General features: G+C 46.7%; 1 protein-coding gene across 4 annotated transcripts in view; it reads right to left on the bottom strand.

Moving 5' to 3' along the window:
• Positions 1–18,914, bottom strand: part of ARHGAP22 (Rho GTPase activating protein 22) — a 147,787-nt gene extending 128,873 nt beyond the window's left edge. For 3 of the 4 annotated variants that reach the window (XM_054690233.1, XM_054690234.1, XM_054690236.1), the window contains exons 1-2: positions 18,628–18,914; positions 15,047–15,211 (exon numbers count right to left, since the gene is read on the bottom strand). In XM_054690233.1, coding sequence (XP_054546208.1) covers positions 15,047–15,098 — 52 coding nt within the window. In that variant the 5' untranslated portion in view covers positions 15,099–15,211; positions 18,628–18,914. Of the gene's footprint in view, positions 1–15,046; positions 15,214–18,627 lie in introns of those variants that run through there. The other variant, XM_054690235.1, reaches the window with a different exon arrangement.
• Positions 18,915–24,127: the final 5,213 nt, after the last annotated feature.

The following is a 24,127-nucleotide window of genomic DNA, read 5'->3' as shown; positions in this document are numbered from 1 at the left end:
GGTCAAGATTCCTCCTCAGCTCTACCACCCCCTCCCCCTGGGCACATGACCTCCATCTGCTCTTCTAATCATTCCCCCTCCTTTTGCATCATTCATCTCTCCCTTCCTCTTCGGCTCTTTTCTCATCTCTCTTACTCTCAATATTATACCTTCCCTTCCCTTCGTTTGTTGCAGTGGAACAGAACTTGTTTTGGGTTTTACAACATCGAGTCCCTTCCTGTTCTGGAGGAATCCCTCACCTTCTTCTTGGGAAGCTCTGTCCCTGCAGGTTGTGTGGCCTAGGCTCAGGCTAGACGTTGCCGGAGTTTTGATTTAATCTTGAATGTGTCATGAAAACACTGACAGGTATTAGGGTTTTCTTTTCAGTACTGGAGGCAGTGACAATGTGCCGCTGTGAGTATGGGACCTTCTAGCACAGTGGATCTCCTGGCCATTTTATTCCTGCCAGGAGATCATCCTTGTGCTTCTTGTTTTGAGGCTCTTTGGAGTCACGATCATTCTTGTTTATTTCCCAAGACTGATTCTCCAGCCCCCAAAAGATATTTAAATCTCTGAAATCCTTCCAATAAATTCCCCTTTTCTGGCTTTAGCTGGCTTGGATTGCCTTGCTGTGATTTGTAACCTGGAGAATTCTAACTGATGCCCATATCATGCCTCTTAGCCCATGTTTTTCACATTCCTCTTCTCCTCTCTCACTTCGTAATCTTCCTAACTCAGTGCAGATGGTGCAGTCTCCCACTCATCCATTCTCTCACAGAGAGCATTTCCTTCCTTATTTCCCCAGTTATGTCACCAAGCTAATCATTGCATGTCTCAGTCTGGAAACCACAGGCGATCCTTTCAGTCCATGGGCAGAAGAGTAGAAGGCCTTCTACTCCCTGTCTTAATACTTCCTGGCTGAGGTTCCTGTTGGTCATGAACTATAGGAATCTCAGTTCACCCAGAGGTATGACTGGATGAGGCCCTCCTACTTCTGACAAACACCTCTTTCTTTACTGCCTTTCTTTCATCCTCATTTGTTTAAAAATTCAACCCCTGCCTGGGTGTACACTTCTGCTTTTGCTTTGTGCATGTCTGGTCCTGACATACTGCCTTACTTTAGCCTGCAGTGGGGTGATATATTCAGTATGCTAAAAGCAAAACTGCTGAAGAGGAATTTAGTCTCTGGCAACACTAATTTTCAAAAATGAAAAGCAATAAACACATTCTCAGATAAACAAAAATTGAGATAATTAATTGTTAGTAGACCTGCCCTATAAGAAATATTAGAGGGACCCTTTCAGGCTGAAGTGAAAGAACATGAGAAAATAACTCAAATATTCAAGACAGTGTTAACACATTTTTCTTTATAATTTCCTTTTTATTATCTGATTTAAAAGATAACTACATAAAACAATAATTACAAACCTAAGTTTATATGCATACAACAGGTTATATAACTATATAAGTGGGGAAATGAAGACATATAGTATAAGTTTTGTATACTATTGATATTGTTAGTAATCTAAACTAGATTGTCATAAATTAAAACATAATCCCCAAGGCAACCACTAAGAAAACAACCCAAGGATACAGAGTAAAAGAAATGACAAGGGCAATAAAAAAAAGTATGACAAAATAATTAACAACTATGCAGCATGAAATAAGTCAGTAATTAAGGCTGTGAGGATGAGGAACAACATAGATATTTAAAGAGGAACAACATAGATATGATACATAGAAAAAAATTAGCAAAATAGCAGGAGTATCACTTATCACTAATTACTAATTACACTAAATATAAATGGGTTATCCTCTCCATATTAAAAGATGAAAGTAGGCACAATAGATAAAAAATGAAATGATCCAGCAATATGCTGTCTAAAGAGTGTTAATTTAGATTCAAAGACACAAATAAGTTGAAAGTGAAAGAAATGAAAATTATATTCCTTGTAAATAATAATTTTTGAAAAGCTGGTGTGGATGTGCTAAAACCAGGCAAAACAGACTTTAAGACAAACATTATTACAAGAGAAAAGGACAATACGTATTAATCAAAAGATTAATTCATCAAAAAGATATAGCAATGTAGATATTCACCTAACATAACAGCACCAAAATCCATGAAGCAAACCTACACAGACTTGGATTTAAAAGATACAACAATAATTTGAAAGGTCAACATCCCATTTTCAATAAGAAAGAAAACATTAATAAGGAAATAGAGAACTTGAAAAATACTATAATAAACCAACTAGACCTAAGAGACATGATAGAACACTTTACCCAACAATAGCAGAATATACATTCTTCTCAGATGCACATGGAACATTCTCCAACACAGACTAAATGCAGGGCCACAAAACAAGTCTCAATAGATTTAAAAGGGTATCTACCTTTCTCATTTGTTGCAGCATTATACTGGAGGTTATAGGCAACTAGGCAAGAAAAAGAAATCAAGGCATACAGACTGGAAAGGAAGAAGTAATAGTACTATTCATGGATGACATAAACTTGTAAGTATTTTAGCCCAAACAACTCTGAGTCAGAAGTGATCATGACCTCCTGTGTAGTTGAGGGGATAAGGTGCAGCCTAATGGAGGTCACACAGAATTAGAGAGAGGCTGAAATTTGAATCCAGGTTCATCTGCCTCTAGGACATTCATCCTAATCACACATGACACTGCCACCATGACACCTTGCAGTTGATGAAATGATTTCAAAAGCATGCACTTGATATTTACAATACACTCAAATCAAGCGTGATTCCTTCTGGTACTGCTATTTTGCATTTCCACTGTGAAGCACTTTCTTAGCTTGCCTTCTGCCTTAAGATGGCTGATTCTAGCAGAAAATAAACCAGATGGCACTCAAGTGGCCCCCTTTTGCAAAGGAGGTCTCTTGCCAACACTCTCACACCTGCTTTCCTTCTGGCCCAATTCAAGCTCAGGGAAGAGAAGATCTGTTGGTATCTCAGCACCAGGGTTCCCAGAAGACAGTCTCTACCCCACACACATCTATATTCAGCCACCCCAGATGCTGATGAAGGAGCAAATTGATCTACACTCATGGTGTGTCCTAGAGCAAAAATTATTCCCCAAATGCCTAGCTCACCATGAGGAAATGCAGCTCTAAGACAGACCTGGCAATTCTAAAAAGCAGCTGGATCCCTCCTATGGTAGATTGATTGCAAAACCTCCCAAATTCCTCACCCCTTTCTGGATCCAAGAGAAACATGTGGTTCTATCAACTCAGTGTTTGCCCTAGCTGACAGCCAGTAACCCTAACAAGTGTGAGTGAGGCCTCACTAACCAGCCCCCCCACACCCTTGGACATGCCAGTCAAGTGCATAAGACTGTGAGCTCAGGGGAGTTTTACTCACAGACTCATCAGCACGAATACTTGTTCACTGTTTGAAGCTGCTGAGTTCTATGGAGGTGTGTCATACCGCAATAATGGGCCTCACCCCACTGTCAAGGCTGATGCAGTTTTAAGAGCTGCACCAGCCATACTTTCTTGGTTTAATCTGCCCCTTCTCCTGATTCCAGTCCAGGAGCTCTGCATGGAGACTGGAAAGTAAGTTGGCAAGAAACAGGCTGAGTTTGAATTCTGTTGCCTAGGGTCCTAATCATTCCTAACATTAACCTCATCAGACTAACAACATCCACCCTTTGGGGGCCAATGTGAAGACTTATGAAAAAATAGATGGAGATTCTAAATGGTCTAAAGGGAGCAGAATTTCAATAAATGATGGCTGCTAAGATATGCTACATTGATATTTGTTAAATTTCTGCCTTCAGAATTGAAGTGCTGCTCCAAATCTCTGGTCACATGATTAGGGCTCCATGGGAGGTGCTGGGTACCTAGGTCCTTCCTCTCCATTCAGGTTTGTGAATAACCAGAACCCGGCACTTGGCACTATGGAAGGCTCCAAAGTGTGAGAAAGTGTCTCTCGGACACTCACACTGAGGGTGTGTGTGATGGAGAATATACTTCAATTTTGCCCCTGGCCCAGAGCTCCTCCAACTCTTGGAATCTCCCAAGCAATAGGATTATCTTTCATTGTGCATAACAAGCCCTTTCATTCATATCTGAGTTTATTATAACAATGAAGTGACATAAGAGCTTCAGAAAGGGAACCTATCCCCAGAAAGACCGAGGCATGATTAGAGGGTTGGAACTTTAAGCCCCACCTCTAGTCTCATTCCCCACCTCTGGGGAGGGGTGAGGGATTGAAGCTCGAGTTCAAGTACTAAGGTGAATGACTTGGTCAATCACGCCTATAAAATGACCGTGGCAAGAAACCTTGACTTACAGGATTCAAATTGCTTTTGGGTTGGTGACTATGTGGAGGTGCTAAGAGGAAGCTGCGCCCAAGATAGGGTATGGAAGCTCTTAGTCCTCCTCCACTCCCCATATCTTATTCTATGCATCTCTTCCATTTGGCTGTTTGTGAGTTGTATCTTTTAGAATAAATCAGCAATAGGAAGTAAAATGTTTTCCTATGTTCTGTGGGCCATTCTAGCAAATTATGGAAACTGAGGAAGATCCAGGAACTATCAAATTTGTAGCCAAGTTGGATAGAATGTGGTTACCCCAGGTACCCTGGGCACCCCACTTGCATCCAGTGTCTGAGACAGCCTTGTGGGACTGAGCACTTTTCTTATGGGATCTTCCCTTATCACAGAGAGTAGAGTTTCCTTGTGGATGCCCAGTTGGTGTCAGAGAATCAAAGAAGGTAAACAGACATCCAGGGCAGCCTGTCCTTCTGTGTGTGAGTCCTCAAGGACAGGGCCTGTTCCATTCTCCTGGGGGCTTGTGCCCAAGAAGGGGTTTGGACAGAAAAGAGCACAAGGGACTGTGGAGGGTCCCTGGTCTGTCCCAGGGCAGGGTGATGGGGACCGTTGGACCTACTCCCATAGCAACTTCTTCATTTTTTTCAGTGTTCAGTGTTGAATTTTACTCTCTACCAACATCCCTAGGAATTTATGAAAGCCCTCAACCCAATAATTTTAAGCACACACTGTGTGAGGGTCTCTGAGTAAGGCTGGGTATCTGGGACCCTGCCCATGTGTGCCTGGCTGAAGGGGTTCGAGGGGCTTCATCAGGTGGTCTCTGCTCAGCAAGTCAAAGGGCCTGTGCTAGTCATCCAAAAAGAAGCGGCATCTTGGTGATTTTCAGAAAGGCTCTGTGTAGACTCAGGGCCTTGGTCCTGAACGTGAGTTGCTTGAGAATCAGTCCAAGGAAAAGGCTTGAACACAGTACTCTGGGATTCAAAGACCGGGGCAATGGCCAGGGCTAGCACTGTGGGACTGACATCAAGTCTATTTCTCTATTTCTCTATCAGGTCTATTGCAGTGGGTACATGCATCAGGCCCTGGGGGTCTCCAACGTGCCAGACCAGCCACCTGTCAGTTCAGAATGGCCTTGCTTCTCATTCTTGCACTCACACAGTCTCAGAACCAGCCCTGATATGGCAAAGGACACACTATGCCCAGGGGCAGCGTCTCCCCCAGTGCACTTGCCAAAATCATTATTTCAGCAGTTACCCTTGCTCAGCACCCACATGTGCCAGGCCCTGTTGTCATGGTTCACACACATCACTGCCCAAAAGCATTTTATTTATTTTAAATTTATTTTTAATATTTTATTTTATATAATTCTTACATCATTTTTCATTTTTGCACAGTGTATGCATTTTCATTTTGTTTTATTGATTCCCAGTTTAAGAGGAAAGTGAAGCCCAGAGGTGGTGAGTGATGTGTGCCAGGTCACCAGTTGGAGGGGGCTGAGCTGGTATCTCAACTTTCCAGGGTATGTTATGCCAGGTGGCTCTTATTTGTTTCCATAGTGAAGATGTGGGCACAGGTATCTACCATATGGTACCTGTGTGATGAAGCAGACTGCCTGGATAGATAGATCTCTTTAGAAATTGTTTTTGTGGTTGCCCTCAAGTTTACAAAATATATTTGCAATTAATCTAAGTTTGCCCCCTTTAGGGGCAAGGATAAGTTCTCTACTACACAGTCATTGATTTTTGAAAATTCTCAGGCAATATTACTTGCAATATTTTTTCCATTATTTTCTCTCTCTTGTCCTCTGGTATTCCAATGACGTGTTTACAACACCTTCCAATGTACCTCCTAGACGCCCATGATCCACATGGAAGATTTCAGAGAATACTTCCTTCAGATACCTCCATTTTTCTTAAAAAAAAAAAAAAATTCCCAAAGTCAAGAGTTCACAACCAGAGACCAACAGTAGGAGTCAGTGGTTTGTCTGGAAGGGAGTTCCTGTCCTTTCAGGATTCACTCTATTCCCTTCCTTGAATTCTGCTTTTTATTATGTATTGAATCCTTATAACAATACTGTGAGACATGGCCTGTCATGCCCTCCCTTTTACAGTGAATATCGCATTTTGGCTCATATTAGCTGAGGATGATCATGAACTAAGTCTTTTTATAACACCCAGGATCTATACCCAGGCCTGGCTTTCTCTGAAGACTGTTCTTATCTTTTCAGAACTGGCAAAATGATGTGCTGGTAGGAAAGGCTGACTTTCCTTGTGCATTTGAAAGTTAACAGGTTATGCTAGGAGCTAAGAGGAAAAGTGAACAGAGGTCTGGGCAGAGGAAGTGGGATCATCTATCTATCTATCTATCTATCTATCTATCTATCTATCTATCTATCTATCTATCTATCCATCCAAGCACTGGGTACAGTCAGATGCATGGGAGGGCAAGAGAACCCACCAGAGCAGAGCAGGGAACAGAACAGACAGACTGACGAAATACACTGCTGAGGGGAGCAGCGGGTGGCAGGAGAGGACTGTCGTGCCATGTGGGACCCTCGTGGGTCAGGGCCAGGGATCGAACTGGGGCTGCAAAGGCTGCGGGCAGTTTTGCAGCCCAGCACTCAACCATTGCGCCACCGGGGAGGCCCCGTTTCTTAACTGAACAATGGGCTGAGCTGGTCTTCAGACTCTTGGATGGCAGCTAGGGCAGGCATCTGAAAGCTAATGCCACGGCATCTAGGTACCCTTGTTTATCCTTACCTTACTCCTAAGCCACCAGGATGCTTCTTCCTCCCATGCTTGTTTCTATGGTAATTGGCTTATGGTATTATTACCTGGCAGCCATCTAACATATTGAGAAAAGCCAATCTTTATTGCTAACAGGATCATTCTGTGGGGAGCCTAATAGAAATATTCCAGATTTGAGTTGGGGTGGGGGGCGCGGTTGATGGCTGTGGCAGTCAAGTCCCTAAAGGCAGAGCTACACATGAGTACTAGAGATGGGTCAGCTCAGATCTGGGCCAAGTCTTGCTCTGCTGCTCACTAGCTGTGCATCATGAGAGTAAGTGAACTTTCTGAGGCTCATATTCCTTATCCATCCAACAGGAGGGCTGCCCTGGTCCCACAGAGCTAGGCAGCAAAAAGATGGCAAGGGAGGGTGCTGCAGAGAACACAACTGGGAACCCTTAACCAGGGCTGCCATTTCACAACCATTCTCAGGGTCATTTCTCCTACATGTGCAGGAACAGAAATCTTCAAAGGAAACTGGTTTTCTAAGGAAAGCTCCTGACTCAGCACCTACTAGGTTCAGTTGCTGTGGTGGGTAAATGTGGGTTTCCGTTGGCCTCCCTGGAGAACAGTGCATCTGGCAGAGTTTCTGTCTAGACACTCACTGAGAGCTCTGCCAGGCCTTTCCCCAGCCTCCCTGTTCTAGAGGCCCACATGCCTCGCTGCTTCCCAGGACCCAGGAAATCAACAGGGCTCTCCTCTTTGCTATGGGCTGAGTTGTGTCACCCCACAAATTCATATGTTAAAGCCTCAATCCACAGAATGTGACTGCATTTGGAGACATGGATTTAAAGAGGTAACTAAGTGAAAATGAGGCCATTAGGGTGGACCCTGATCCAACATGCATGGTGCCCTATAAAAAGAGGAGATTAGCACATAGGACACAGAGCAAAGACCATGTGAAGACACAGGCCATCTGCAAGCCAAGGAGAGAGGCCTCAAGAAACCAAACCTGCAACAACTTGATCCTACACGTCTAACCTCCAGAACCACAAGAAGATACATTTCTGTTGTTTAAACCACCTCGCCTGTGGCGTGCTGTTATGACACCCAGTCTGACGAACACGCCTGCCCTTGCTCCTCACTGTGAGTGGAGAATTTCAGCTCCCTTGGGGATACTTCACCTTGTTACTGGTCCTCCCCAGCTCTCCTTGCTCCCACCCCACCTCTGCACTTGTGTTTCCTAGTGTTTCATGTCCCCAGACATGTCCAGCTAGCACATCTCCCAGTTTGGGCAGGGAGAACTATTTGGGGTATATATTATAGCTTGTAGCCCAGCTTTGGGTGCCCCATGTCCCATCCCAGCTCTGATTTCAGCCATAGGTGTAGGAAGGAGTTCCCACCTGTGGATGGCCCCCCATCCCGAGCTCTCAGTCTCGGGAGTTGGGGGAGAGCTTCCCCGAATTCACAGAGACCCTGTGGCTCCTGTGCAAATGAACAAAGTGTAGAAGTGCTCTGTGCCACACCCCAAGGGGCAGCTTTTATAGTTGAGGGAGAAAAGAAGCAGATTAGTTCCCCAGCCTTTTTCCTTCTGGGTGCAGCCGGGAGACATGTCACACTTTCCTCAGTTCCTGAAGGTCAGCCTTCTGCTTCCTGGTATCACCTCCCAAAGAAACCCCTGCACCCAAACCCTTGTCTTAGGCTGTTTTGGGCAGAACCCAAACTTGGAAACCCAAACTTCACCACTTCCTGGCTGAGTGAGCAGGACCAACTGACTTCACTCTCCCCATCTGTAAATGGGAACCTTAATATCTCAGGCTGGTTACAGGGGTTAGGTGAGATTGCCTGGTTGAACTAAGTTGTAAACTTCAAGGTGCTCTCAATCTATTAGCTGTTATTATTCCTAGTTACCTGCTGCATTAGGTCCTTCCTCCTTGCTCTTTTCATCACACAAAAAGAAGATCCTACCTTCTATCTTGTTTCCTGCATGTCTTATGCTGCCAGGCACAGGGGATAGTCACTTAGTTGTTTTTTTTTTAATTTAAATTTTATTTTTATATTCCCCATACAATTACAACCCCCTTATTTTGACCCTAAGCCCTCCTTTCCCCGCCCCCCACCCCCCATAGAGTGTCTCTGGTTCATAGTTGTTTGTTGATTTTGATATTTTCTTTCTTATAGTTATTCTTTTTCCTGGTCCCTTATTTAAGTTTTCTAGATTCCTGCTATGAGTGAGACCATCCGGTATTTTTCTTTTTCTTTCTGGCTTATTTCGCTGAGCATGATCCCTTCCAGCGCCATCCATCTTGCTGCAAATTGCATGAGTTTATCTTTTTTGAATGCTGAGTAATATTCCATGGTGTATATGTACCACATCTTCTTGATCCAGTCATCTATTTTTGGGCATTTGGGTTGTTTCCAAAGCTTAGCTATTGTAAATAGTGCTGCTACTACATGACGTGCACCTCAAAGACATCTTTACAGACACATCACCCAAAGCAGTGATAGTGAAGGCAAAGATAAACAGCTGGGACTACATCAAATTAAAGAGCTTCTGCACAGCAAAAGAGACAATAACAAAAACAAAGAGAAACCCCACCGACTGGGAGAAAATTTTTGCACACACTAATGACATTCACTTAGTTTTGAGACCCCTCTGGTGTGCAGGCCAGAGTAGTAGCTAGGACAACCAGAAAAGCTTCCTCCACTCTTTATCCACCTTTCCTACCAGGTGAGTCCCTTAGAAGTGATCTCCCAGAAACCAACCCAGCCTCAGGATGAAGGTTCCAAGAGTTCCCTGTCCTGGGGACCCAGAAGTTCTGAGGCTAGAGATGGAAACAGGCCACTGTGTGGTATGTGTGGTGCTGGATGGGGGCAGGTGCTGAGATCATTTCTTGTGTGAAGCTGGGAAGTGGGTACCACTCTTTACTCACAGATTATTGCCCAGGGCAGCTCACGGGGGATGCAAGGGAGATGGACAGATGGACGGATGGATAGATGGATTGGGGAGAGGGGATAGAGAGGACAGAGCATGCTGGTGGCTTAGTCAGAAAGGGCACCAAGCAGTCCCTTTCACATCTGTCCCTCTTCCTGTGTCCTCCTTCCAAACAAAGGCCCTTCTGCCCTCCTAGCTGCCCAAACTGGAAGGCTGGGCTTCACTGTCCTCCTTCCTGCGCCCCCTTCCACACGCAGCCAGCCACCGAGACCTGTGCACTCACTTTAGTGAATAGTGCAGACTTGACCATAAATCTGTGGGTTTATTTCTGGATTTTCTATTCGATTCCATTGGTCTGTATGTCTGTTCTTGTGCCAATACCATGCAGTTTTGATGATTATGGCTTTGTAGTATAGTTTGAAGTCTGGGAGTGTGATGCCTCCATTTCCTTCTTTTTTTTTCAGTAGAGCTTTGGCTATTCGGGGTTTTTGGTGATTCCATATGAATTTCATCAATAATTGTTCTATTTCTTTGAAGAATGCCATTGAGATTTTGATTGGAATAGCATTGAATCTGTATATTGCATTTGGAAGGATGGCCATTTTAATAATGTTTATTCTTCCAATCCATGAGCAGGGGATGTCTTTCCATTTCTTTGTGTCTTCTTCTATTTCTTTTAACAGTGTTTTATAGTTTTCTTTGTATAGGTCCTTTACCTCTTTTGTTAGATTTATTCCCAAATATTTGATTTTTTTTGTTTCGATAATAAAAGGGATGGTTTTTTTGATTTCTTCTTCTTCAGATTTATTGTTTGTGTATAGGAAGGCTACTGACTTTTGCGTGTTGATTTTGTATCCTGCCACTTTACTGAATTGATTGATGAGTTGAATTAGTTTTTCTGTGGAGATTTTGGGGTTCTCTATGTATATTATCATATCATCATCAAATCAAAATCAACAAAAAACTATGAACCAGAGACACTTTTTGGGGGGTGGGGGGTGGGAGCAGAAGGATTGGGGTCAGAATGGGGCGTTTGCAATTGTATGGGGGAATATAAAAATAAAATTTATTATTTAAAAAAAAAAATAGTGCAGACTTAATCCTGTTTCTATCACTCCTGTTTGGTGCAGCTTCTCACCAGTCCTTCCCGGGGCTGTTGAAATGGCATCTTACCTCACAAGTCTCCCTGTCTAAGTTCCTTGTGCCCCACCCATCAGCCACCTTCCCCAGAGATTTGCTGCTAGAATCTCTGAAAGTCTTCCAACCTTCCACTGGCTTCTCACAGCCCAAAGCAGGGAGGAGGTTCTGTAATGACTGTAATGCGAGGCTGGGTGCTTCCTGGAATTCCCTTTCTTGTATGTTTCCCGTTGTGCTGGGTCACAGTGAGATTCTGGGGAGCTGGGAGGGAGCAGCAGCCATTTTGCAGCTTGCACACATTGCTGCTATTCCAGGGCAGCCTGATTTACCTCACCAGCATGAAGAAGCAACTGGGTTTGCTGCTGCTCCACCTTCCCACGGAGCTTCCTTCAACTTTTACTACTGGGCCAGCGGTGTGTGTGTGCGTGTGTGTTTTTATCTCTATGATGAAGGGCCTGGTTTCTGCAGGATTACTTTACACCACCAAACCGAGTATCCTGCTACCCAGATGGAAACCCCAGACACCCTCACACCCCCTGTGCAACACTGCCAAGCATCGCCCATATTTCTCCCCAGTATCTCTTGAAATTGCTGTCCCCTTTCCATTTTTACTGATTCAGGTTCTCAAAAGTCCACCTGACTTTCATTAATCCTCGCTCCATGCCTTTCATTCATTCATTCATTCAACAGCCATTAAACATATACTAGGTGTCAGGCATATTTGGAGCACTGTGCAGATGTCTTCAACCTGAGCTTTCACCCCTCTCCTACTAATTCTAAGTGGTGCATGAATAACAACCAATCGTGGTGGCAATAAAGCCTGCAGCACAGTGTCGATATCTTAATGGGAGAGGGAAGACAGGGCGAGTCTGACTGTGGCTGAAAGCCTCTTCTCCAAATGCAACTGTAAATCTAGACAAAATTGATAAAAACAACCATTTCCATACCCTGGAAATTGATCATAAGCATGCAGCAATCCAAAAAGCACTTATGGTCCCAAAACTGATGTACTTTAGGTAAGAGCAGGGAGAGTCCATGGCGTTCTTGCCTAGAGGTGCGCCCATCACACGTCTCCCAGCTCAAAGGTTCTGTAATGGCGGCCACGTTATGACTCATAGGCGGCCAGCGGAAGTCTCAAAAGAAGGTGACATTAGGGTAAAAGTCTGAAGAAGGTGATTTTGTGAGCCATATGGATAGTTGGGGGCAAGGAGCTCCAGAGAGAGGACAGCACAAGCAAAGACACAAGCGAGGCACAGCAAGGAGGGTGGTGTTGGTGCCAAGTGGGTGGGGGCACACGAAAAGAGATGATGTGATGGTGATGATGGGCCAGATGGAGAAGTGACAGTGGGTATCCACTGGGGTGTGTTAATCAGATTTAGGTTTAAGGAGCTGTGCTCTAGCTACTTATGGAGAGGAGATGGAGGAGCCAAGGGCAGAACCAGCAGCACCAATGAGAAGGTGACCCCCAGTTGACAGCTGACTTCACATCCTGCTCAGGTCACTCCTCCTATTCAACAATTTTGATCTGATTAGCCCTATGCTTGCAACTTCCAATAGCTCCCTACAGTCCATGAGAAAGAGGCCAAGTTTCGCTCCTCTTTATGCCCCACTGCTCCCCTTCCTATGACTTCATCTCCTGTCCTCTAAGTCTCTTATTCTAGCAGGACACACTCTTGCCTCCCTACCTAGGTTCTCGTTGCCCCCTAATATCCCTACCATCTATAGCAGGGAGGGGAGAGGGTATACCCTAGAGAAAGGCCCAGTGGGCAAAGCCAAAGAGTTGAGGAGGCCCAAGGGAGGGATGCAATGAAGGATGACCATCCCAGCGGCTCCCTGGTCTTGGTTCTGAAGATGAGCTATGGGCCTGGTGGTTGGGGGCCTGTAGAAATGGTTGGAGTCAGAGCTGGGTCCTTCTCTCTGGACACCCGGGTTGGTTTGGGCAGACACCACTATATCTCTTCCCACTGTGATTCAGATGTGCAGTGGGCAGTGCCCAACAAGAAGTCATCTATCCAGGGCAAGTACTGGGAAGACCAATGATGAGGAGTTTGGGAAGTTGGTGAGCAAAGAGGCTGAGCTGGTTTGAGTTGGCAGGATGGGGCCACAGGCACAGCTTATAAGTGGAGGAGCCAAGGATGGCATCCATTTATGTGTGAGAGCATTAGGGCAGGTCTCCCTGCAGGAGGGACACAGACTGGACTGCCTAGCTCCGGCTTCTTGCTATAGGGCAGATCCTCGATGTGGCAAAATCAAACGCATATTAAGGAAGTGAAGTAAAGCATCACAATCCACTCCCAAAGAACCTTCTTTTACCCTGAAAATTTCAGCTAAAAGAAAGCTTAAATTCCCTAATAATCTCCTCCATAATCTACGGGGCAAGAGATGGAGGGAGGAGAAGAGGCAGTGAAGACAGAGAGACAGAGAAACACAGAGACAGAGCTAGAGGGAGACAAAGACAGATTCAAACATGGAGAGATGGGACATGAGAGACCTAGGATAGCGGGAGGACCTGCCTCCCGGTGCTGCTCTCTCCTTCCAAAGCCTCCCCAGATTGGCATTGTTGGTCCTTCTCTTTCTTTCTTTTTTTTTTTTTTTTCTTTTACAAAGTTGTCAAACAGTTTCTGGTCACGTGATGATTTAAAATTAATGCAATCTAAAGGGATGAAACACTGATGCATGCTACCATGGCAATGGGCCGCAGAAGAAACATGACTACATGAAAGAGGCCAGTCACAAAGGTCACATGTGTGATTCCATTTCTCTGAAACAGACAGAAGAGGTCAGTCCACGGAGATGCAAAGCAGAGTGACTGCCGGGTGCGGGGTGGGGAGGCAGGGCTGCAGGGAACTCTGCTTAAGGGGAGTGAGGTTTTCTTGTGGGGCAGTGAAAACGTTGAAGACTGGAGGGGGGTGGTTGCACACCATAAATGGACCACCTGCCACTGAATTCACTGTATTTTGTCATGTGCACTTCACTGCAGTTCAAAATCAGTCCCGTCATGTTCTTTAAATTAGGATCTCTTGAGCAGTATCTCATTTCACCTTCTCTCAAAGACTAGTATCTGTATGTCGTCTACACCATGGAAATCTCGTGACTGGAAATTTCCACAAGAGCAGGTAACTTTTCCTTTCAAGCCAAAGAAAATATCAAAGAAAATAACTGAAGATTTCACAGACCGTCTTCCCCCGCTCAATGCATTAGGCATTAGAGACCAATCTCAACTGCTCCCCACCCGTTACTGCAGACAGTGATATTCAGAGGCCGGCTCCATGAGGTGTGTCCCCAGCATGTGCCCGGCCCAGCGTGGGATCCAGGCCACCTGGATTTGTGATCACAGAACTGGATCTTTGTCCCTGCAAATACCCACTCATCATCTGAGGGTGCCCAGGCCCAGAGACAATGGCATGTCACTGGACAACCTCCCAGCCAGCTCCTGTGCAATCCACCCACCCAGCCAGCCCCTGTGAGACACCCCATAGATGGCACCTGTGTGACCCACCTATCTGATCACCCAGACGGTGGACCTACTTTGCCTGAATTACCTCCCAGGCACTTTTCTGGGGCTACTGAACCATCTTCCTCGCTTCTGAATTAACTGCCTGACTAAACTGTCTACAAGTAGGTACAGAGTAGCTATGAGTCACAGTTCTCCCTGGGAAGGACGTGCCTCCCACGTCCTCAGTCCATGGTTCTCACAGACCCTGAATGCCATCAGAAGCCTGAGTCACTCATCAAGGCCCCCAGCAATCACGAGCAAAAGGAAGGCTGCTTATCCAAGCAGATGTGGATGTGGAATAGCTCCCTAGTTGAGGGGTGAGAGCTGTGCCAGGCTCTGACCACAGATGCCCCTAGGTGCTCTCAGCCCATACGATCAAGACAGCCCCTCTGGGTGCCCTTGGGTGGCCCCACCCCTCAAGAAAGAAGCCAAAAGCAAAGGTAGTCACATCCCACATAGAATAAAATAAAATTCTTACTGAAATAGCTGGCTGCAAATGCTCTTCTTCTGCTGGAAGCCGTTGGCAGCATAATGAAGCTGGCCGTCTACACGCAAATTTCTTGTATATCCTTTTTATAAAGAACCAACCACATCCTCAAGCAGACAAGCTAATTCCTGTTTTCCAGTAACAGGAGATCAGCATCTATAGAAAAGAAATATATTTAGAATGCCCTTTATCTGGTGTTTCTTGGATCTCAAACTAGAAGCCTTGTTGTGAAGAATTAGCCCCCTAAATGCAAATGTACCCAGAGATATTGGAACAGCCTCAAACAAGTCATGGGGCCTAAGGTATCAGTTCCTCAAGTCTGGAAAATGAGAACAAGAATGACAACTACCTCTCAGAGAGAACGAAGGATCGAGGAGTCAGTGGGTAGAAAATAGCAAAGCAAGCAACACACGCCAGATGCTGTTTGATCTTTGTAATCAGCTGACCTGGATTTAAGAGGAGCTTTATTTCCCAGAGATCCTTGAAAATGGGTACAAACAGCACCTGCAAACCTGCGCATGGCTTTTAGATGCTATTGTGTCTCTCGTACGTCAGTGAGGAGGTGGAGGTTATGTGGTGTAGGTGAAGTAAGGGACAAAACCCCAGGAGCCCCCAGAGGCAGACCCTTACCCCGGCATGCTGGCTGCTAATAGTGTGGCTTCTCCTCCCATTTTGGGAAAATTAGCACCATGATTGCATAGTTTATAATTATGAAAAATTGAAAAAAAAAATCCCAGTCAGGAAACAGCCTGGTGATGTTTCTGCAGGCTTCAACATCACTGAGATAGTGGTTTTGGCAATGTAAGGGAGAGGCAGGTCCAAGTGGGGGGAGGCTATGGTCCCCTTTAAATACACAAGGAGTTCACATAGGCAGAGGAGCAACTCCTGGGAGGACATGTACCAGAATGTTCTTCCCATCATCCTTCTTGTCTCCCTCTACTGTATTAAGCTGTAGTGTGTTTGTGATTTACAGACCCAATCACTAGTACACAAATAAAACAAGCCTTGCCAAAGCTCACTCCCACTTGGGGCTGTGGGGAAGCAGGAGCTGAGCTGTCACCCCACTGGACTGTAAGCTACTAGACAGCATTCAGTGGGCAGTGTCACCATGCTCTGTGCCTTGGTGAGCCATGCACAGCTCCTGTTGTTGGTGTTCCCCAAGAGGAACATGGGAACTGTAGAGGGGAAGGGCCAGGCTGTGCTCCAGGGAGTGACCTGGGGCCCTGGGAACAGAGGGAGCCAGCTGGGGAGAGCTGATCTGCTGGCAGCAAGGCCCAAGCCAGAGAAGCCAGCATGTGCTTGGGTCCAAGAGAAATGAGGTTTTGGTTTGCAAATTGTGAAGTGGAAATTGCAAAGTGAGAAGAGATGAAGCCTCAAAGTCCAGAGGCAGAAATGGAAGCAGAGCTAAGATGTTCAAGGAGTGGAGTGTCAGGCCTGAGGATTGTGGAGCTACAATAAACCTCTGACACCCGTGGGGACTCAGAGAGACATCCCTCTGTCTTCTCTAAGCACACAGTCTGGGAGGCAGATGGTGGAGAGGGAGGAATAAGAGGAAGCAGTCCACTATACCATGACGTGGTATAGACAGGACTTTTGAATTAAAAACTCTGGGTCCATGTCCAGGTTTTTCCTTTTTCTAGTAGTGTGAATTTGAACATACTACTGAAATAGGGCTATCAGATTCAGTAAATAAAAATACAGGATACTCAGTTATTCTTTTAATGTAAGTAAATACTGCATGGGTAACAACTTTTACTGAGAAGGTATTCATTGTTAATCTGAAATTTGGATTTAATGGAGTAGCCTATATTTTACCTTATACTTATAGTTTCAGAATATCCATTCCCCATCCCCCACCCCCACCATTTTGGTGAAAAGATGATAATCAGATAAAAACTTTTCAATTGCTAGAAACAAAACAGACAACTAAAACTGACTTAAAAATAAAGGAAGATTAATGGACTCTTTAGTAGGAAAGCTCTCATTATATGGGCTTCAGGCATGGCTTGATCCAGCAGCTTGACACCATCAACCACACCTGTTTTCTTTTTCCCCTCCCCCAAGTTCTCTTCTTTGCTTCTTGGGGTGGTGTCTGTTTCATCTTCAACAAGGTTGCTTTATTATTTAAAAATGCTAGACATTGGCTCTGGGAGCTAATACTTTTCCCTTCATAATCAGAAGAAAGATCATATCTTTTAGTGTCTCTCCCAGAAGTGCCGGGGAGAGTGCCCTTCCTACCTTCCTAAGCATCATGGTCTTGATTGGGCCACTAATCCATCACTGAATCAATTCTGATGACTGGGGGATGAGATATACTAACTGGCTAAAGCAACCTGGTATTGTCCCAAAAGCTGGGGGGAACTAGCTTCAAGACACAAAGGGTGGTATAGGGAAGAGATAGATGCTAGGATAGAGACCAGGACACTGTGATCCAGGGGAGGGGAAAATACACTGAAGATTGTTTTAAAGACAGGTGAGACTGGCCCTGGAGTGTGCGTGTGTGTATGTGTAAGTGTGAGATGTTATTCCCCTTGGGCATGTTGATTTCTTTTACTTTCTTTCCCAGCCCCTGCCCTTCCCCTGACTATGACCCAATTGCAGTCCTGCTATCACAGCACTGTCTGGGAGATGGTGAGCTAGGCCTGTGTCCTGACTGTGCAGTGTGCCCTGTGTAGGTCCCTGCCTCTCTCTCACTATTCCCCATTGACATCACAGCAATGGGGCATATGTATGTGTGTGTGTGTGTGGGGGGGCATGATAATACCAGGAGGACATGAGCTAGAGGAGTAACCTTTGCAGACCTCATCTTGCATTGGGGGTATCGCATCCTAGGGCACAGGCATCTGATTTGTGGAAAACCTGGGTGAAAGGGCAAATATGGTGGTTTCTGTAAACCAGCCAGGGGAGCATGACCTCAGGGGCAGAGGAGACCGGAAAACTGCTCTCTAGTCACCCACCTTTCTCAGCGGTGGAGTTCAAGAGCAAGCCACACCCCAGCTAAGCTCAGCACAGCTTGGGCAGAGCTTCCAGCCTGCCAAGCAGCACCGCGGAAAGAGAGCAGGGGGATGACTCAGCTAGGAGCAGCTCTGGTTGGCACCAGCCACAGAGGAACACCAGGTCATCCTGGACTCAGACCAGTGTGTCCTGCACCCGGGCATCATCCCATCTGCAGGCATTATTAATAGTGGGAATGAGCACTTAGTAGGTGCTGACTGGACCAAGTATTTATCCAGCAGCACCTGAGGTATTACCACAGAATGGTGGGTCACCCCAAGTTACAAAGTTCAACATGGTGGAGGTGGGGAGATTCAAATCCAGGTTGCCCTGGCCTTCACTGCCACCCCGTGTGTGGCACAAGTGTGGACAAGTGTCCCCACTTAGCCTGAACCAGCCTAGCCGTTTGTATACCTGCTGGCACCTCACTCATCTCCCACAGGGTCCCCAGCTGCCATTGTGTGTGACATGGGTACTAAGTACCCCATCACCCTGCGGGTATCTGGGTCCTGGCAGGCAGGTGCCTATCAGGTTTCCAGGAAAGATTCTAGCGAGGTGTCTGGCCCGGGTCTGCTCACCTGGTAGAGCGGGGAGCAGGACACCTCTGTCTCCGCTGCCTGAGGATCCTTCTTCAGGGCACCGCCTGGAGGGAGCGCTCCGGCTCCCCGCCCCTGCTTCTCACCCCGCGGGCCTGGCCTTAGCCCTGCCCCTGGCCCCCCCATGTGACGAGTGGGCTGGGGAGGTGGGCAGGACCAGAAGGAAGCTGTCCAGGACGGACATCATCAGTCAGATCCAGGTTCCTTGGCTCCCGGGTATCTCTGGGGATGATGCGTGGATGGCCTTTCTGGCCTGCTAAGAGGCTGCAGCAGTCTCGGCTCAGGAAATGTTTTCCGGGTGAGACTGACCTCCTCCAGGAAGAGCGGGGGCTGCAGGGGCGCGCACAGATGCCATCCTGGGTTTGACTTGGTGCAGAGCGCCCCCTGGCGGCCGGCAGCGGGCGCCGCCTCTCCGGGCCTGGATCCCAGCCTCCCTCGCGGGCCCCCATCTCTGCGTCCCTCCCAGGCTCTGGGTCCACCAGCCAGAGCTAAAAATCACCCCACCTACAGCAGAAGCCGCACTTTTCCTGGGGCTACGTGCGGCTGGCAGGGGATTCCTGGTGCTTCCTAGGAGTCTTCTCCCTAAAGCTGAATACCACACAGCTAGTCCAGTCCTGTGTCTTCAGTTGGGGCTGGAAAAATTATCTCAGGGGAACAGCCCTCAGGTTGCCCAGGAGGAGGGATCTCAGGTCTCAGCGTGAAGGGATTCCCCTGTGCCTCCTAGGCTGATTGGGAAACTGAGGTCAAGAAAATGTGGCTCATTTCCCAAGGTGCCAGATTCACAAGCTCTTGAAAGGCAAGAGCAAGGAGTGAAGAAGGCAGGCGGCCTTCATTAACCCGTCCTGCCAGTGGGTGTCTGGTGGGCAGAGAACCCCATTCCCTGAGAGCCACCTCCCCCTCCCCTGGGCTGGGTGTCGCCCCTCCCTCTCCTCTCTGAATAAGGCCCAGGTGACTGGCCATGAACAGGCGGCCTTGGAGAGCCTGATTTGGCAATTGGGCAGAGCTGGGGCAGAGTCTCTGGTAGTTCAGCATCAGGGAGGTGATGCAGAGACAGGTGGTCACAACTCCCCCTCCCCCCAGGCAATGGGATAAACCTCCCACCAGTTCTTGGAGCTCCTTGAGAGTAGGACAAGCTAGACCATGTAGAAGAGGTTGCTGGCACATGGCCTGCTATTGGGCCAGAGCTCAGGGTTTCTGAGAAGCAAGACATAGTGTCCTGTTTTGGACACTAGCAGTCCCCACTCCTACTAGGGACTTGATTGGAAAACAGCATTTCTGGCCTTTTCTGTGTAGGACTAACTCTGCTAGGTGAGGGACAGGAGATGCAGGGGGAAGAAAGAGGGCTTTGGAGTCAGACAAAGTCAAGTTTGACTCCTGCCCTGGACATTTACCTAGGTCACCGGGTTAGTTATATCTCTGAGTCTCCCCCACCCCTGCCCCCAATCTGTAAAATGAGGATAACAATACTGCTGACTCCAAGAGTCTGTTGTGAGGATTGAGCAAGGTAAGTCATGCTAAGAACTTAGCTAAGTGCTCTGTGTTTGTCCCTGGCGCTGCTGCAGTGCCCTTAACAGGAGCTAGAGAAGTGCTTGTTCCCTCCACTCCCTCCAGGAGCACATAATTAGGGCAGTTTGCAGCTCCCAAACCAGGTTTCCTGCCCATCTTTAAAAAGTGTGAATTTTAATATATACGATAACTTGAAAAGTAGACCTTTTTTAGAAGATGGGATGGCTCACTTAAAACCAAACACTCTCAGTGTCTGATTTTGCATTTGTGTTTAAAATTACATTGGCACTAAGTGGCAGAAAGCATGTCTATCTTTTTCCCCCCAATATTTATTTATTTTTGCATACAAGAGCTGGGGTACAGGCCAGAGGTGCAGGGGGTGAGAGGATTCACCAGAGACAGAGTGCGGAACAGAACAGGCAGACTGAACAGGCAGACTGACTACTGAGGGGAGCAGTGGGCGAGACAGGAAGGGTCAGCTCACTGGCCAGGGATCCAACTTGTGCTGCTGTGGCTGCCAATAGCTTTATAGTGCTGAGACTCAACCCCTTGCACCACCAGGGAGGGTAAAGCATGTCTATCCTAATGTTCAGTATGTTGGGATGGTGTAGGGTCAGGACAGGACACGGTGCAGGTTTTCTGATCCCATGCAAACCGGGTAAAGGAGGAGTCAGAGTTCTTAGTGGCTTTTTGCAGGTTTTTTATTGGGGTTCAACAGGCATATGGCAGGCAGGGGTGCTAGAGGGCCGGGAGGCCTGGCAGGCCTCCCAGCCCCCAGCAGGTCTTCACTCTGGGCTTTCTGGCCTTCTCTCAGCTTCTGCTTCTCTTGCTTCTCTCTCGGCTTCTCTTTTGGCTTCTGCAGGCATCCCCGTGATGCCGCCCTTAAAAGCCCAGTCTCAGCCCAGGCGAATCCCATCTACCTATGCCCACACCCTACTCTAGGTGCCCGCCATCAGGCATGCATTCAGGACCTCAGGGTTCCATCTTCTATCCTGATGGCGGGAGGGCAGAAAAGCCTGACATTTTTACTTACCCTACAGACGGTGACTGCCTCTTGGGAGACTTTCCTGACCAGCCCCCCTTTACTGCTGAGAAGACTGGGTGGGAACCCACACCCTAACCAGGAACTGTCACCATCCCTGGGTTGACTGACTTTATGAATTAGGGTCCTGTGTGTAGTGGCTCAGGGGAATTGGAAGCCACCAGAAATCAGGGTAGTCACGAAGATCCCCTGGAGGCCTCTGCTCAGTGAATCAGAAACACACTGAAGATCACATTTAATTAAAAGTACTTAGGGAAATTTTTTTTCTTAAAGATTTGTTTTATTTTATTTTATTTTATTTATTTATTTATACAAGCACTGGGTATAGTCAGAAGCGCAGGATGGTGAGAGAATTCACCAGAGCCAGAGCAGGTAGCAGAGCAGGCAGAAGGACCGAAGTACACTGCTGAGGGGAGCAGTGGGCGGCAGGAGAGGTCTGCGCGCCATGCGGGACCCTCCTCCGGTGGCCGGGGAGCAGCCGGGGATTGAACCGGCGCTGCAGAGGTTGCGGGCAGCTTCGCAACCCAGCGCTCAACCGCTGCGCCACCGGGGAGGCCCACTCTTAGGGAACTTTTTGATTTACAAAGCTAAGTTATACTTTTCTAGTTGTTATAAGTTTTCTAGGTGTTATAAAACATAAATGAACATTGAAATACCATGTGTCATTTAATGTGTGTAAATATTTAGGCTGATGCTGGAGTTCAGGGATTGTTTCCTCCTTTTTTGCAGAAGATTTCCCATTTATTGTGTAGAAGAAACAGCTAATTGATATAGGTACCAAGCAATCCTGACTGTAATGGCAACCATGGCCACCAGATGGCGCTCTGGGCACACGGCTTCTGCTTTCCAGCTGTATAGTTCTGGGTCTGCAGAGACCCATCTGAGGAGGCGTTCTGTTCACCTCAGGTGCTTCAGGTAGATATCTGCATAGCATCTAGGAGAAGCTCATTTTTCAGGGGTACTCAGAGCTGGGACGAGAGTGATACATTTAGTGTACAACATTTAAAGAGGTAATTTGCCTCCCTCTAGCCCCGGCCCTGGCTTATTGCTAGGATGTGGCAAAGAGAGCAGAGAAATGGAGGAATGAACCCCAAAGGCCTTAGAAGAGTGGAGGACGCTTTGAGCAGAACCCTGGTCAGGTTGGGCCCTTACTCTGCCCCAGAGGGTATGGTAATCAGGATAATCAGATATAGTTTCAGAAAGGGGACTAACGGAAACGGACAAGGTGGTGCCTCATCCCATTACCGCTCTGAACCGGAGGTGAATGTGAGCATGGCTGTCCGCCACAGAAAGACCAGCAGTCTGTGAAAGCTTAACAGAGAGCTCTCAGGAGGCCCAACTCCTGTTTGCAGCTCAGGCTTGCCCTGCCTTTTGTTCCTCCTGCAGTGCCGGCTCCACTGAGGGAGCAGAGCAGCAGCTGTTAGACATGGGCCTAGAGGGCCCCCGCACATGTGGCAAACAGGTGTCTGGCCAGGGCTTGGGGCTGGGTGTCACTGATGATGCCGAGAGTCACACAGCCTGCAGTGAGGTCAGATAGTTAGGTGGCCAAGTGTGGAATGCCACGTGTGCAGGTGGATGAAGAAACCAGCAAACATTCTGCTAAGTCTAAATTATCCTTATGTAAATTTAAAAAATCACATATGGGGTCCTCCCTGGTGGCGCAAAGGGTTAAGCACCGCACTATGAAGCAATCCACAGCCTCTGCAGCTCGAGTTCGATCCCTGGCCAGCCAGGGAGCAACCCACATGGTGCAGCAAACCATTCCTGTCTAGCCCGCTGCTCTCCTCAGCAGTATATTTCAGTGGATTCACCTGTTCTGCTCCCCACTCTGTCTCTGGTGAATCCTCTCACTCCTCACACCTCTGGCCTGTACCCCTGCTCTTGTATGCATAAATAAATATATCTTTAAAAAAATTGCATATGACACAGTCACTAATGTGAAGTACACAAACATGGAAGAGAAGAAGGGGGGAATTAGAGCTTTAAGACTCCTGGGTACTTTAACCCCAGATAATCACTGTCCAACAGACATATATTGTGAGCCACACATGTAATTGAAATTTTTCTAGTGGTTGCATTATAAACGAAGCAGATAAAATTAGTTTAATAATATATTTTATTTAATGCAATGTATGTAAGATAACATTTCAACATGTGGTCAATGCAAGTATTGTTAGTGAATTTATATTATCTTTATACTAAATCTTCTTAATCTGGTGTATATCCTATATTTATAATACATTTCATTTTAAAAAAAGATTTATTTATTTATATATACAAGAACTGGAGATGCAGGTGGTGGGAGGTAAGAGGATTCACTAGAGAGAGTGGGGAACAGAACAGGCTGATCTACTGAGATATACTGCTGGCAGCGGGTCAGACAGGAGAGGTCTGCTGTACCATGTGGGTCAGCTTCCTGGCCTTCTGGGAATCAAACTCATGCTGCAGTGGCTGGCAATAGCTTGATAGTGTTGTCTTTAACCTCTGCGCCACCAGGGAGGCCCCATATAATACATTTCATTTTGAATGTTAAATTGCCTTTGGAAATAGTTCATCTATATTTGATTTTACAAATGTTAGAGTTGAAAAAGATAATTCACTAACAAAATTGCTCCAAACATATATAAAACCTCTTCAATACCATATCATATAACATTTTTTTAAAATTTAAATTAAGATAAAAATTTTATTTTTTATTTTTTAAAGATTTTTTAATTTATGGATACAAGAACTGGGGCGCAGACCACAGGTGCGGGGAGTCAGAGGATTCACCAGAGACAAAGTGGGGAATAGAACAGGCGGATTGACTGAAAAACACTGCTGAGGGGAGCAGTGGGTGAGTCAGGAGAGGTCTGCTGTGCCATGTGGGTCACCTCCCTGGCTGGGGATGGAACTCATGCCGCAGTGGCTGTGGATAGCTTCACAGTGCTGCAT

This window comes from Talpa occidentalis, unplaced genomic scaffold, assembly GCF_014898055.3.
Source record: "Talpa occidentalis isolate TD23 unplaced genomic scaffold, MPIMG_talOcc4v2.1 talOcc4.8, whole genome shotgun sequence".
Taxonomy (NCBI): Eukaryota; Metazoa; Chordata; class Mammalia; order Eulipotyphla; family Talpidae; genus Talpa; species Talpa occidentalis.
Note: the sequence above shows the minus strand (reverse complement) of the source record. Positions and strands in the feature narration are given on the sequence as shown.